At 34.9% G+C, this 14,988-nt stretch overlaps 1 protein-coding gene across 6 annotated transcripts in view; it reads right to left on the bottom strand.

The window, feature by feature from the left end:
• Positions 1 to 14,988, bottom strand: part of DENND1B (DENN domain containing 1B) — a 266,752-nt gene that overhangs the window by 22,363 nt on the left and 229,401 nt on the right. For all 6 annotated transcript variants that reach the window (XM_013058106.2, XM_004756206.3, XM_004756208.3 and 3 more), the window contains one exon: positions 14,761 to 14,868. In XM_013058106.2, the coding sequence (XP_012913560.1) occupies positions 14,761 to 14,868 (108 nt within the window). The remainder of the gene's footprint in view (positions 1 to 14,760; positions 14,869 to 14,988) is intronic.

The raw sequence follows: 14,988 nt of genomic DNA, 5'->3' as shown, positions 1-14,988 counted from the left end.
TAAAAAGAGAGCTACCCTATGACCCAGCAATTGCACTACTAGTTATTTACCCCAAAGATACAGGTATAGTGAGAAGAAGGGGTACCTGCACTCCAGTGTTCACAGCAGCAATGTCCATAATAGCCAAACTGTGGAAGGAGCTGAGAGGCCCTTCAACAGATGAATGGATAAAAAAAGATGTGATTCATATATACAATGGAATATTACTAAGCCATCAGAAAGAATGACATCGACATCCATCGACATGGATGGAACTGTAGGGGATTATGCTAAGTCAAATAAGTCAAGCAGATAAATAATTATATGGTTTCACTCATATGTGGACTATAAGGAACAGCACAGAGAACCATAGGGGAAGGGATGGAAAACTTAAGGGGGAGAAATTGGAGAGGGAGATGAACCATGAGAGACTATGGACTCTGGGAAACAAACTGAAGGTTTCAGAGGGGAATGGAGGGTTGAGGGGATGGGGTCACCGGGTGATGGGCACTAAGGAGGGCATATTTTGTGATGAACACTGAATGTTATACACAACTAGTGAATCACTGAACACTACATCAAAAACTAATGATGTACTATACAGCGGCTAACAACACAATTTAAAAAAAAAAAAAGTGAAAAAAAAAGACCCAGTTTGGGCTAAGATGTCGGTCTGGAATAGTTGGCAATCTCAAAGGCAAGAGGAGCTGGCACTAGCAAGCCCTTTTCTACAGATAAAACCCTATAATTTTATTTGCTCAATCAGGCAACCCTACTACCTAGTGCTACAGAGAAAGACTAAGGGCAAGATAGGAAACTGAAACAAGCTTCCCATGATGGTATAGGCATGGAGGAAGTGATAGGCTGCTACAGGGAGCAGAGATAAAGCCCTACTTAATTTAGAAAAACATTAATTTATATTCCACAAAAGTCATAAACTGATGGCAGATAGCAAGCTCAATCCCAAAACTTTTGAGGGAAGTATAAGAGCAAAAACTCCTTTAGGGAAGAGGAGAAAACCCTCTTAGACACAGGACTCTACACTGACTACAAGCAGAAATCTATCACCAATGGAGAGGGACAAGTAGCCTCCAAATTGCCCAAGATCAGTTACAGGTATGAGAAAGTTTATCTGCCATCGAAAGAAGTGGAGGGATATTTAGAAAGCCCAAAATCTGAGCCACAAGGACACATGGCTTGTCAAGAATGAAGCTGGACCACAGTGTAGAAAATCCAAAAGGCTAGGACCAAGTAACCAGCAAAAGAGGTTAATTGCTGGATGAGGGGCAAAAATATTGAGAGAGACCCCCTATGTAGCTATGGTATAGGTGAGGGTGAGGGAGAAACACTAAGAAAAACCTTCTAGAACCTCTACTAGAAGTAGTTTATTCTAAATACAAAATAATAGCAGCCCACGGAAGGTAATGATAACAACAACAAAATCCAAACCAGTTCAACTTGTGATGTATTCAATCTCTGTACTAAAAGCATTTAGAAGACTCTTGGTCTTTCTGGATATAAGTACTGTTTAACTTATTCTCTACTGCCTTTTCACATATGAGGTCCAATACTCAAGAACGACCACACATTAAGAGTAAGGGGAAAAAATGATGGACAACATGTATAAACAGATGAGATAACAGCAGAAGGATGAAATCCATTAAAAAAAAAAGAGTCAAATTGAAATGATAGAAAAAAAACATAGGGGATGAATTCTTTTAATCAGGTTATCAGCAGACTGAAGAAGGTATCAATGAACATTAAAACAGATGAACAGAAATTATACAGACTGGCATTTCTATACACTAACAGTGAACTATCTAAATAAAATAAAATAATTCCATGTACTATATAGCATCAGAAACAAAAAAATACTTAAATTTAACCAAGAAAGTGAAATATCTATACAACAAAAACTTTAAGACATTGATGAAATTGGGGTGCCTGGGTGGCTCAGTTGTTAAGCATCTGCCTTCGGCTTCAGTCGTGATCTCAGGGTCCTGGGATTGAGCCCCACATCGGGCTCCCTGCTCAGCGGGAAGCCTGCTTCTCCCTTTCCCACTCCCCCTGCTTGTGTTCCCTCTCTTGCTGTGCCTCTCTTTCTGTTAAATAAATAAATAACATATTTTTTTTTAAAAAGAGAGAGACTGATTTAAGAAATTGAAGATGACACAAAAAAATGGAAAGATATCCCATGTTCATGGATTAGAAGGGTTAATAGTTAAAATGTCCATACTAAACAAAGAATTGTAGATTCAATGCAATTCCCATCAAAATTCTAATGGCATTCTTTGCAGATATGGGAAAAGCAATCCTAAAAAATTGTATGGAACTACAAAAGACCCTGAATAGCCAAATTAATCTTGAGAAAGAAGAACAAAGGTGAAGCATCATAATTTCTGATTCCAAACTATATTACAAAGCTATAGTAATCAAAAGAGTATGGTACTAATTTAAAAACAGACATAAAGACTAATGAAACAGAATCAAGAGTCCAGAAATAAACCCATCCATATATGGTCAACTATTTTTGATAAAGGTGCCAAGAACACTCAATGGTGAAAGGATAGTCTCTCAATAAATGGTGCTAGGAAAACTGGATATTCACATGCAAAAGAATAAAGCTGCATGAATTGTACCACTCACAAAAATTAACTCAATATATACTAAGGACTTGAATGTAAGGCCTGAAACCATAAAATCCTAGAGGAAAAACCTCCCTGACATTAGTTTTGGTAATGATTTTTTGGATATGACATCAAAAGCACAAGCAGGAAAAAGAAATAGCAAATGGAACTACATCAAACCAAAAAGCTTCTGCATAGCAAAAGAAATAATGAACAAAATGAAAATTTCTTCCATTCTCAAGGAATGGGAGAAAATATTTGCAAATCATATAAAGGGATTAATATACAAAATATAAAAGGAACTCCTACAACTCATACAATAGCTGAAACACCCCAAAAATAATCCACTTAAAGATAAGCAGAGAACTTGATTAGACATTTTCCCAAGAAGACATACAAATAGCCATCAGTAGATGAAAACGTGCTCAATATCACTAAACATCAGGGAAATACAAATAAAAACCACTATGAAATATCAACTCACACCTGTTAGAATGGCTATTATAAAAATACAATAGATAATAAACATTGGCAAGGATATGGGAAAAAAAGGAACTGTTGTGCACTGTTGGTGAGAATGTAAATTGTGCAATCGCTATGAAAAAGAGTACGACGATTCCCCCCAAAAACTGAAAATAGAACGACCATAGGTTTAGCAGTTTCACTTTTGGTTATTTTTCAGGAGGAAATGAAATCACTGTCTCATGCAGGTATCTGTACCCCATGTTCACTGCAGCATTATTCACAGTAGCCAAGATATGGAAACAACCTAAATGTCTATTGATGGATAAGTGAATAAAGAAATATGGTATGTATACAATATGATATTATTCAGTCAGAGTAAAAAAGGAAATTGCTATTTGTGATATTGGTAAACCTTGAGAAGATTAAACAAAGTGAAGTAAGTCAGAGAAAGACAAATACTCTCTAATCTCACCTGTGTAACCTGAAAAAACCAAGCTCATAGAAACAGAAAGTGGATTGGTAGTTGTCAAGGGCTGGGAGTGGAGGAAATGAGATGTTGGTCAAAAGGTACAAACTGACAATTTTGAGATGAGTAAGTTCTGGAAATCTAATGAACAGCATGGTGACTACAGTTAACAACACTGTATTGTATACCTGAAAGTTGCTAGAGAGTAGGTCTTAAATGTTTTCACCATGAAAACAAAGAAATGGTAATCTTGTGAGGTGAAAAATGTGTTAAGTAATCTTATTGTGCTAAATATTTCATAACATATACGTGTACCAAATCTAAAAGAATTATTCAAACTGAAACACAAAGAGGAAAAAGAACAGGAAAAACAACAGCAGCAGCAAGAGCAGCAACAACTGCATGAAAAACCAGAATAAAGCAACCAAGCCCCAAGGAATGGGTCCAATTCTTTCTGTTCCCAACACAGAAGGTGTTCACTAAATTTTTGTGAAGGCTGCTGTTGTAGTGGATAGAACAGAAACGATATCACCTAATACTTATTAAACTTCTGGTGAGTGTTGGAAAAACAAATTCTACTACTAGACTAACCCCAATCTCCACAATAACTACAGGAGTGGACACACTATCATCATTTTATAGGTCCAAAAGCTGAGAGGATTAGTGAGGTGAGGCAAGTTGCTCAAGATCAAAAACATGCAAGTGGCAGAGCTGGTATTCAGGTCCAGGTTTGTTATACTCCAAAGCCCGAGATCTTTTACACTTCCACGTAGTGATGAATGTGTTGTAAAGAATTTAAAAGGAAGAATAAATACAAAGGTCAATGAAGGGAAGTTTTTCTGAATTTGTACAAGATGGTCCTTAGTAAGGTAATATGAGGTAAATGATCTTGAAAGCAGTCCTTGCACATAGTACTGTTCACAGGAGGTATGACCTTGAAAACTATAAACTAGCACATAGCAGACATTCAGTAGTTTTTGTTGAGGTGAATTAGATAGTTTCTCCATCATGATGTTGTCCATTAGGTCTACATTACACCATTAATTACATTAATGGATGCTTATTTTAATTAATATTAAGTTGGGGACTCTTCTAGAATTAGACTAAAGAAATCTCCATCTTAGATTTTAGAGACAGAGTATTTGAAATTGGAACTGACCACTTTACAGAGTCCTTTTCTTGATACTACGAAGTTTCCTTTAGGAAGTTTTGACTTCTTTTACTTTGGAAAATATGTATCAAAGTCATCCTAGAAACACAAATCATTTCTCCATTGTTAGAGATTATATACAATATACCCAATGGCGACATTGTACTAGCTATTCTAAAAGGCCTTCTCTGATTGACATGTGTTAATAAATGGAAAGAAGACCATGTAGTCACAGTATTCATTACTCATCTGTGTTTACATGCAATATGACTGTGAATTGTTAATACTTTAAAGCCAGTTTTTCAAGACAGTTCATATGCCAAATAATTATGTTAACTATAAATATTTAAAATACATTAATTATTTTTTGTTCTTTAATATTTAAAAATACAAAATTTAACAAAGCTCTTGCAGTAACTTTTCACTACTGAGAAATTATTGATCAGTATATATATATAAGAATATGTATAAGACTTAAAATTATTCACAAAGCAAAATAGATAAATATATAAAATTTTATAAATGGCAAACTATCTGTAATTTCACTTTTGCTGACAGGGTTTCAATATTTTAACATTTAAAAAGGTTTCTTTGTGCACAAGTCCACTGTATTTTCAGTAAAACAGAATTTGATTCTTTTACCAAGTGATGTGAAGATGATTTTTCTAGCTGGAATAAACAATTAAAAACTCAGCAGTGACCAACAAAACAACATTATTTCAAGCCACCTAATAAACTATGTTTGTAAAAAGCACATAACTAAAGATTAAAATATTTAATTTTATCTTTCAGATTATCATATCAACATATCATGAGCATAAATGTGTGGAAGGAGTCTTAATATGGTTCTTGTGTTGAATGTAACATAATCTTAACAGAAATTGCAATTACTCCATATGTATTTTGGCTTCAAAAGCATTATCTCACAACTATCAGACATTAGTAAACTCAAAAAGGGAACAGACCTCTGTGAAGTGACCAGTATTAAACTCAAATGTTAGAAAAACCATAAAGAACTTCCAGACAACGCTGCCACACAGTAGTCCTATTTTGTAACTGGCATGAGGGCACAGGCTAACTTGTTAAGATATTTATGTATTATTCTAATATTTTTATGTTCTGTATCAGGAAACATAACAATGTGTAGTAGATACAAATCCAGTTCAAATTATAATAAGATTCTATTATACTCTTGTATTTATAATCTACTGACATTCCTGGAAATTTTTCTCTCTTGAGGGACATTAATAGGCAGCAGCAGTAACCCCTACAAAGAAAAGACTGGCCTCCTCTTTCATCAACACTAACATTGATCTCTGCCCAACCTTAAAAGCAGTTCTAGATACAAAATAGGAAGAACATCATCTTTTTTTTTTTTTTTATCCCAGGATGCCTGGCAGAACATAAGAATTTGTCCATTAAAAATTGGGTGCTTTTGGAATAGAGAGTTATTGTTAATTTTACCAAAAGCCCTTAAAATAACTTAAAAAAAAAACAGGGGGAAACTCTAAGTTAAGTAGAATAGGAAGTAACAAGGAAAAATATTAGCAATGTGATTATTGATGTAAAGTCTAGAATGTCAATATTCATCATATTTACTAAAAGGAAAACCCAGTAACTGTTTTTGTTTCAAGACTTTGTAATAAATGACATAGTCAGTTGTGGCAATAAATTTGAAGAGTGAAATATAACACTGGAAAGGTATATTTCAACCTAAAATGATATCATAATATATACTGAACATGTTCACATGTCTTTTTAATATACCTGGTATTGTTTGCAGAACTAAACATTTAAAAAATGAAGTCCCAGCCAATTACTGAAAGGAGCTGGTTCTGAATTATTTCTTTGAAAAAATAATGTTCTTGAATAATTTTATGAAAATATAAATGTTTCAGTGTGTATTTTATTGCATTTCTAGAAAAGACTATTCTGTATGGCAAATTTTATAATATTTTTTTGGTTTGTAACTATCATCTTTCAACGAAACAAAGTATTATACAATGCCACTAGAGGGCATTCAGTTTCCGTAACTGAATGGGGGGAGGTAGGTGGCAAGGTACAGATTTTAACCATAATGAAATTTGACATGTTGGAAATTAATATTATTTCAACAGAAAATGACAGAGGAAAAAATATTTTTTAAAAAATTATTTTTATTAACATATATTATTTGTCCCAGGCGTACAGGTCTGTGAATCAATTTCTTTAAAATTAGTGACATTAATATAAATTAGAATAAATACATGCTATGTCAAAGAGTGACTTTGGGACAGAGACATCTAAAATGGTGTTTTCATTTAAGCAATATTTTTGTGGGTATATTTTAATAGAGACACATTTACTTATTTCAAAGTATTTTCATCATTTGAAACTTTCTAATAGATTTTATCACTTTAATTCAACAATTTAGCTTTATCACCATAATAGTGTTCTCAATATTGAGCCAAATTACAGAAAGTGCTAAAAAATAAAAAATAAAGGATTTTTTTCTTTTTTTTTGCTTATCATGATTTGGTTAAACTTATTATTTTGTAAAATTTACATTAAGTATTCTTTCCAGTTATCTGGGCCCTCCTTCATACATCCATTTCTTCCCTGTCTCTCCAGGTCACTATTATCTTTCTCACTGTGATTTGCAATCATTCTTTTCTTGGTTATAGAAAGCAAGTGGTGTCTACCCTCTGCAAATAATGATTATGCCATTTCTTTCTTGACTAATAAAGCAAAGCTACTGAATGGACTGTGTATTTCCAAAGATCCCAACAATTGTGCCATTTTTTAAAATCTATTGTGTCACCTGAGCAAAAAATGCTATCTTTAATTACATTCATTTTATTCCCAGAGTCCACTGAATTCCAGTGAAGAAAAGAGGGTCACAAACACAATACCATAAACCACATCCTCCTAGGTATGAATATCCCATTATTTATTATGCTTAGGAACTAAATAATTTAGAGAATCTAAGTTTTTATCTTACAAATTTCATAGCAACTTAACTTGTGACATTTTAAAATATGAAATTTATATCTGTAAAATGTAAACCTCTTGATTATTCATATTATTAAAAACATGCTTTTGTACTAGGATGTCTTTTAAGTCCCCATTCAACAAAAATGTGGTTTTGAAATGCCTTACTTGCAAGTCTCTAGATGCCAGAAATATGTATATAAATACTTCTAAGTCCATTCTTTAAAGATGAAATTGTATTACTTGTCAATTATAAAATGAGCTCACGGCTGTTGTGCTATATTCCATAAATCTACTAGGATGATTGATAAGCCATTAAATACATAAGGATTCAAAATGACAGTATAGTTTAGCAGTGTATAATGGGTAAAAAGGAAAATCACATAGATTACATTTTATGGTGTAAATATGTTCCTTATTTATGCATTCAAAAAGTAACTTCATACCTTAAACTGTTAGTCTGTATGTGAATATGGTACTGTATGGTGACTAACATAACATAATAAAAAAAATCATTAAAAAATAACAGTAGAATCAACAATCACTAGTTTCATAGTTCTTCGTCTTACTAGTAGACATTATGACTATTACACATATTTCTATTTGTAAACACTGCATTTGGGTTAAAGACTTGAATATGTTCCAAGTGTAAGTATTTATCAACAGGCATACTATATCATATTGCAAATGAGAAAATAATCTTCCATTCATATTTTCCCAGGCTGCTTTTATACAATTAATTGGAAAGGTTGGAAATAAATCTGAGTGCATTGCTATTTGTCTCAGACATGAAATAGTTAAGAGTGATATGTGTGCCAGGGTTTTAATAGGGCTTAACAACAAAAAGCTTCAATCCTCTACTTTCACTAGATTTTGTTGCCGTGGTTTTGCTTGCTTAGGGCCATCCATCTGTTAATGTTGACTTGTAATATAGCTAAGCTCCTGCTTGCAGTTCACTAGTCCAGTTGATGTGTGTGTGCGTATGTATGTGTACATGTGTGTGTCCTATATAGATACACAGATACATACATACACATTACAATTGCCAGAATAAGTTAAGAATGGCTAATAATATTAAAAATGGAGTAGCATCTTAGATACATATAAATTTTGCAGATTTAAAGGGATTTCTCATTCTTAGAAAACTCCCATGAATTTTTACAAATAAATATTCTTAAAACATAATTTTCAGGGACAGACTTAGTATAAACGTTGTTCACGAAGACTACAGTCAGTATTCTAACATAAAATTGATGAAAGAAGGTAAGTGTGTAGTCAAGATTAAAACTGTTCTGCACCATGACCGGTGGCAGTATTCTCACTGGACCCAACTGGCCCTGTTTTCAATAAACCAGAGGAGGATCCTTTCCCTGGAGTCCTGTTAGGCTGGGGCTGCTGTTGGAACTGTCATCTTCACACAAAAGGGAAAAGGGTTGGGTTTTACAAATGTGAAGCCTAATTGGGAGATCTTCATGGCTGTACCCTTGACATTTATTTAAGCCTCATCAACAAAATGGGAAATAACCATACTAATTAGCAGACCAGCACACAAATTACAATTTGTTGGGGTGTAGATGTAGATTCACAATCTATTCCAAACACAAGCTAAGTAATGGAATACAGGCTTAAAACAACATACATTTTAATTTTTTTTCTTTTCTACAGTACCCAGACTATGAAACTTGATTTTTTTTTCACTTACTAAAATACATTCTTGATTTTAAGCAACCATAATCTCATTTTCATCTTTTGAAAAACAGGTGAAAATAAAGTGTTTCATTTATCCAAGTCTAGCTGGAAACTGGAAATGTAAAGTTCTTTACATAGCTGAGATCAACTTCTCAAATGGATAAAGAATTGGGATAAGCAAAGCCCATATTCTTTATTTTGATACCTCTACTGACAAAAAAATGACGAATCCTGAGGTCTTTTAAACTTAGAAATTAAGACATTTCTCAGGAAAATAAGCTATATATTTCTTCTCTAATTATAAACTGGGATGTAAAGTTATCCGTACTTAGAATGAAGACAGATACTACTTTAGGGAACTAGAGGACTGTTAGTGGCTCTGGATAGTTACTACCAAGAGAGAAGAAAGTCAGGGCCACTGTGGTAAGAGACCTGAAGTTCAAGATATATGTATATGCATTAATGGGTAGCTGCCAATTTTTAAGTGCCTATTATGTGGCAGGTGTTTTATACACATTATCCATAATGCCTATAGTATCTTAGCAAAATGACATGTATTGTCATTACCATTTTATAAATGTAGAAAGTACGGCTTACGGACACTGTGTTTTGCTCAATGCGAACTGCTAGTACTCTTTCCAAAGTCAAGTCTCTCTGGCTCTCAACACTGTAACTTTGTCTCCCACAGCCCTTCCTCCACAAACACTCCACCCAACAAAAAGGCACGACAGCAGTGGTTAGCTACTTAACTTCCAGAATCTGTCTGCTTTTCAATCCCTACTCTGATACTCATTACTTTGGTCACATTTCTTCATCCCTCTGCTGTTACTAAATCTGAAAAATGGGGATCATCATTCCCAGTGTGCTTGGATTGCTGGGAGTTTTAAATTAATCATATAATACACACAAACATACAGACAGCTTTGCTGTCTCTTCCTCATGTTTTCCAAGTTCACTCTAGAGTACTTCAATGTTATTCCACTCTGTAAAAATTGAAGTTTGGAAATAGGGATAGTAAGACCTCAAAATTATCTGTATCACCAAATCCTAGAGGTCCTATGGAATCTCACTTTTAGGTAACTGAATTTACCACATGGCAAGAATTTTAAGAGGGTGTGGCTGATTCCAGTGTCCTGGGATGGAGCCCTGCATCATCATCGGGCTCCTTGCTCCCCAGGAAGCCTGCTTCTCCCTCTCCTACTTCCCCTGCTTGTATTCCCTCTCTCACAGTCTCTCTCTGTCAAATAAATAAATAAAATCTTTAAAGAGAGAGAGAGAGAGAGGGAGAGAGAGAGTGTATGGCTATTTGAATAATCAAATGTGAGATGGGGCCCAGAGAGAATGGTCCTTCAGTGAGAGGCTAGTTCTAACATGAGACAGTGATGTTACTCTTCTAATTCAGGGAGCCTGACTGACAGAAGAAAAGAGAGCCTTCTAAGTTTACTTCTACTTGTAGCCTTTATTTTTTTAAATTTCTTAGGAATTAAGCTGTCTTTGTATTAATAAACCTGAGTATTTCAAGTGATAGACATTACACAGAAGAGAGAAAGAAGGAAAATCAGATTTCTGTCCCTAAAACAGTGTTCCTTGCCTCTCTTGGCTACTTCCACTGGATGGGAGCTGTTGGGACACTGGCTTCACCTGTGGATCCACAATGTCTAGCCCTATTTCCTGGAATAGTTGCATGCCTCCTGAACAATTTTATTTTAATCCTTGTACACATCATGAACCCTGGTAGGTGTGTTTGTCTTTTCATTTTGGCTGCTAAGCAAGGGAATGGGTCTTAGCTGCTGCTGCTTTTTTTTTTTTTTTTTTAAAGATTCTATTTATTCATTTGACAGAGAGAGACTCAGCAAGAGAGGAGTGGGAGGGGGAGAAGCAGACTTCCCACCGAGCAGGGAGCCTGCCTGATGCGGGGCTCCAGCCCAGGGCCCTGGGATCATGACCTGAACTGAAGGCACACGCTTAATGACTGAGCCACCCAGGCGCCCCAGGCCTTAGCTTCTTACTGCACTTTCTCTCTGCCCTGAATTTTATCTAAATTAAATACATTTCAATCTTTTGTTCTATGATTCCTGCTAAAATGTCCAATTAATTTTGGAAATAAGTAGAATATAAGCAAGTTAATAAACATAAATTATAATAATATATTATAATAAACATAAACATATGTCTCTGACATATTTATTGATACCCAGATTATGCCTCGAACCATATCTATTTCTCAAAATGCTTACATATGTAATTGGAAATCCTAATGGGCTCAGATCCTAATATTATTGTGCTTAGAGAGCAACAGTAAGACTGTTTATTGATTTGGAGATAATCATAAAACGGTATCTTCATGGTTCTAGCATGAGCTTCTGTTTCTTGTATTATACAATGGATCATATTTCTAGCAAATCATTGAGACTGGATTACCACCAAAAAGTGAACCAAGGAAGCTTCTGTGGTATCAGACCACAAAAAAAGGCAGACTATGCCCAGTCCCTACTGATTTCCCTGCCCCAAATGCAAACAATGTATTTGAAGCTTATTTTCTATGTAGTCTGTTTGTGTAAGTGGCTCAGGTCTCATGTGGGAACTGAGGCAACAATGACCCACTAGGGTAGGCTGACCTTAAACTTTGCCAAGCTTCAGGTTTATGGTACAAAGACCAGCCCCTAAGTATTTAAAAATATAGATTTTTTTTCTTTTTACAAAGGCAACTTTTCGCCAAATGATTACAAGGCAATTGGAGGTAGCAAATAATCTTGAGATTTTTGTCACTGTCCTTAAAACCCTCCTCTGAGAACTGCTTTCCCTGTTCACCTCTACTACTTGCCAGTGTTCTTGGTACATGGTATTCTCCTTGCTTCCCTGGCTAGAGTTGACTGACCTAAGGATTAATGCTGGATCCGAGTGGGCTGATGACACACTTCCACAAGACAGTGGATCTGGGAATCGCAGTCCATTTCCAGCAGCTGGCTGAGCTGAGGGCCTGCAAGCCCAGCGTCAGGCACATGGAGGAGTTGAGAAAACCTCTCTATGAAAGGCACAGTGGATAGTTAAGCAGAGAGAAGAATTAATTAACCAATGCAATTAACCAACACAGAGAGAAGAACAAGCCGGATGAGAGAGAGAGAGAGAGAAGATGGGTTGGGACATGGGGAGGGGGTGGGGGTAAGGGGTAAGGGGAGGAGGGCTGATATTCTTCCCTGAGTGCTTTTGCTTTTTCCATTTTCTGGTTCCAGTCCTACCAGAGGGCTACATACATTCCTATGCCTAACCTAAGCAGAGAAAAAACAGCAGATTGTGATAAATACTGCTGGGTTACAAATGATTAGAAATATGGATCCTTAACAAATTGACCTGTTAAAACATATATCATTAACACATACACACACACACACACACACACACACACACACACAGGTATATACACCCATTTCTATAATGGAACACATGTATATAAAGAAATACACATACGGGGATTACACATTACCTAAAACTCAGATATTTATCATTTGAAAAGATTGATATTCAGAAATTATCAGCACCTGCATAATAAATCTAAATATGTTGCTCAACAAATTCCTATGAACCAAGTAGGAAAATTATAATTCTTAAAAGAATAAGCCCTAATTCTCTTAATTCTTGTTAGAGTCATCATTTGTCATGTCCGCCTGAAAACCACAAAATGCTAACTGATGAATACAGATAGTTGAATTAATGATATTATACTACGTGATGGCCATGAAAATTCAGGATAAGTATGCAATAAATATAACCTATTATCCTGTAAGGTTGTAACTTAATGCAATTTTCTCTATCAGAAATTGTCTAACAGAAAACAAAAACAGAAATCTGTAATATACCTTATAACTAAATAATCAGAGAAATACACTGCTGTGTTAAAGAAAGGAAGATTTAAAAATTTATACGAGGAGCTAAAAATAGTATTCTTAACTTAAAACTGACATTTGGGACAAGGGTTTCTCTAATTCATGTGTATTCTTTCTACCCTAAAGCATCCAATAAGTAATAAAGATCTCACTCTTTTTTTCACATAAAAACCAGTGCACCATTGTAAATAAAACATAACTGCTCCAATATTAAGGCAATAAACATTTTGCAAAAGTTTTTAAGATGTTGAAGCTTGAGAACCAAAAGGAATTGAAAATGCTAGTGATGGAAAAAATATAGAGTAATTGATTGTAAATCCATCGTTGGTTTACAAGTTAATACATATTTTCCAGTTAAGAGTAGCCAGGGAAGGTTTCTATACTTGTGGAATTATTTACTGAAGGGCTTACTATAGGTCATACAATCAGCATTATTAAACCAATATGCTGCAATTAACCAATACTAGTATATGGAAAATAAAATTTATAAATGGATAGATCATAGAGAAGGCACTTAGTATGGTATAAAAATGGTCCCATGAAGGCAGAGATGTGTTTTGTTTCTCCTGGAACATTTAGAGGCATGACTGGTACACAGTAAGTGCCAGTTTTCTTTATAAAGAAATGAATAAGTTTTCTTTATAAAGGCGAGGGTTTTAGTACAGTTTCACTAGCTTCTCCCCATCCCTCCTGACACAGAGAAGCTCTTTAAGGCCATCCCTGCTCCTGCAGTGTGTGCAGATCCAGAAAAGCTAAGTGAGCATTAGGGATGCATTCGCATCCCACTCTCCCACTAACTCCTTGTAAGTCTTAGGTGAGGTGACCATTCTGGGTATCACCTCCCTCATCTGTAAACATCAGTGGCTGCAATAAATGAACTATAATCCAGTTGAAAATTCTTTTTAAAAGCTAGTTTTCTAAGGCCACTTAAAATATGATTTGGTGTATACAAATCTGGATCATATAAACCTTCAGAAACATATTTATAAAGCAAAACCAAGGTACATATAGCTATAATTCTGAACACTTTCCCCTTTAGGACAGTATTTTACATAACATCAACATATAAGCAGAAGCTTTAAATATTTATAGCAAAAAAAAATCTAACTTTAGAAAAAAACAGGCATATCACTTTATATTCTAATTTCTATAAAGGATTTAAACAAATTTCCATGCATGAATTTCATTTTATTTTTGTAGTAGAAATCTGGGATTTCCCTCCTCATCATCAAGCTATTCACATCCTATAGCAATCACATGCTTAACTGCTTCTCTCCCCTTCCTGGACTGTGAACTCTATGATGACATAATAAAGTATGCAGAGATTGGTATCTGGAATGACTAATTCCTAATCCTCTTGCAGCCTGCTCAGATACTACCTACTCAACCTCCTTGACTGGAAACACAAACTTTCTTACCATAATGATGGGGGGAAAAAAAAAAAAAAGAACGGGTCCAAAACTGTTTTTTAAAAACTAACCAGAATTACATAATTTTAGAATTTGGAGACATAAGAGTAAATAAACCCACCTGGGCAAGCTTACGCTTTTCTGTATTTCCTCCCTTTTCATTGTGTGATGTGTAAACTGGTGTATACTGTACAGAACCAGAACAGGTCCCATAATCCTCTTCATTTTCCTACACAGGAGGAAATATACAAGTAATTATTTTAAAATACTTGCATTCCTTTTAGACAAACTATCTGATACAGATGTAAATAGCAAAATAACACTTCAGATACAATTTTTAAAAATTGGG

Source organism: Mustela putorius, unplaced genomic scaffold (assembly GCF_011764305.1).
Source record: "Mustela putorius furo isolate JIRA1106 unplaced genomic scaffold, ASM1176430v1.1 tig00001012_pilon_pilon_pilon, whole genome shotgun sequence".
NCBI classification, from domain to species: Eukaryota; Metazoa; Chordata; class Mammalia; order Carnivora; family Mustelidae; genus Mustela; species Mustela putorius.
Note: the sequence above shows the minus strand (reverse complement) of the source record. Positions and strands in the feature narration are given on the sequence as shown.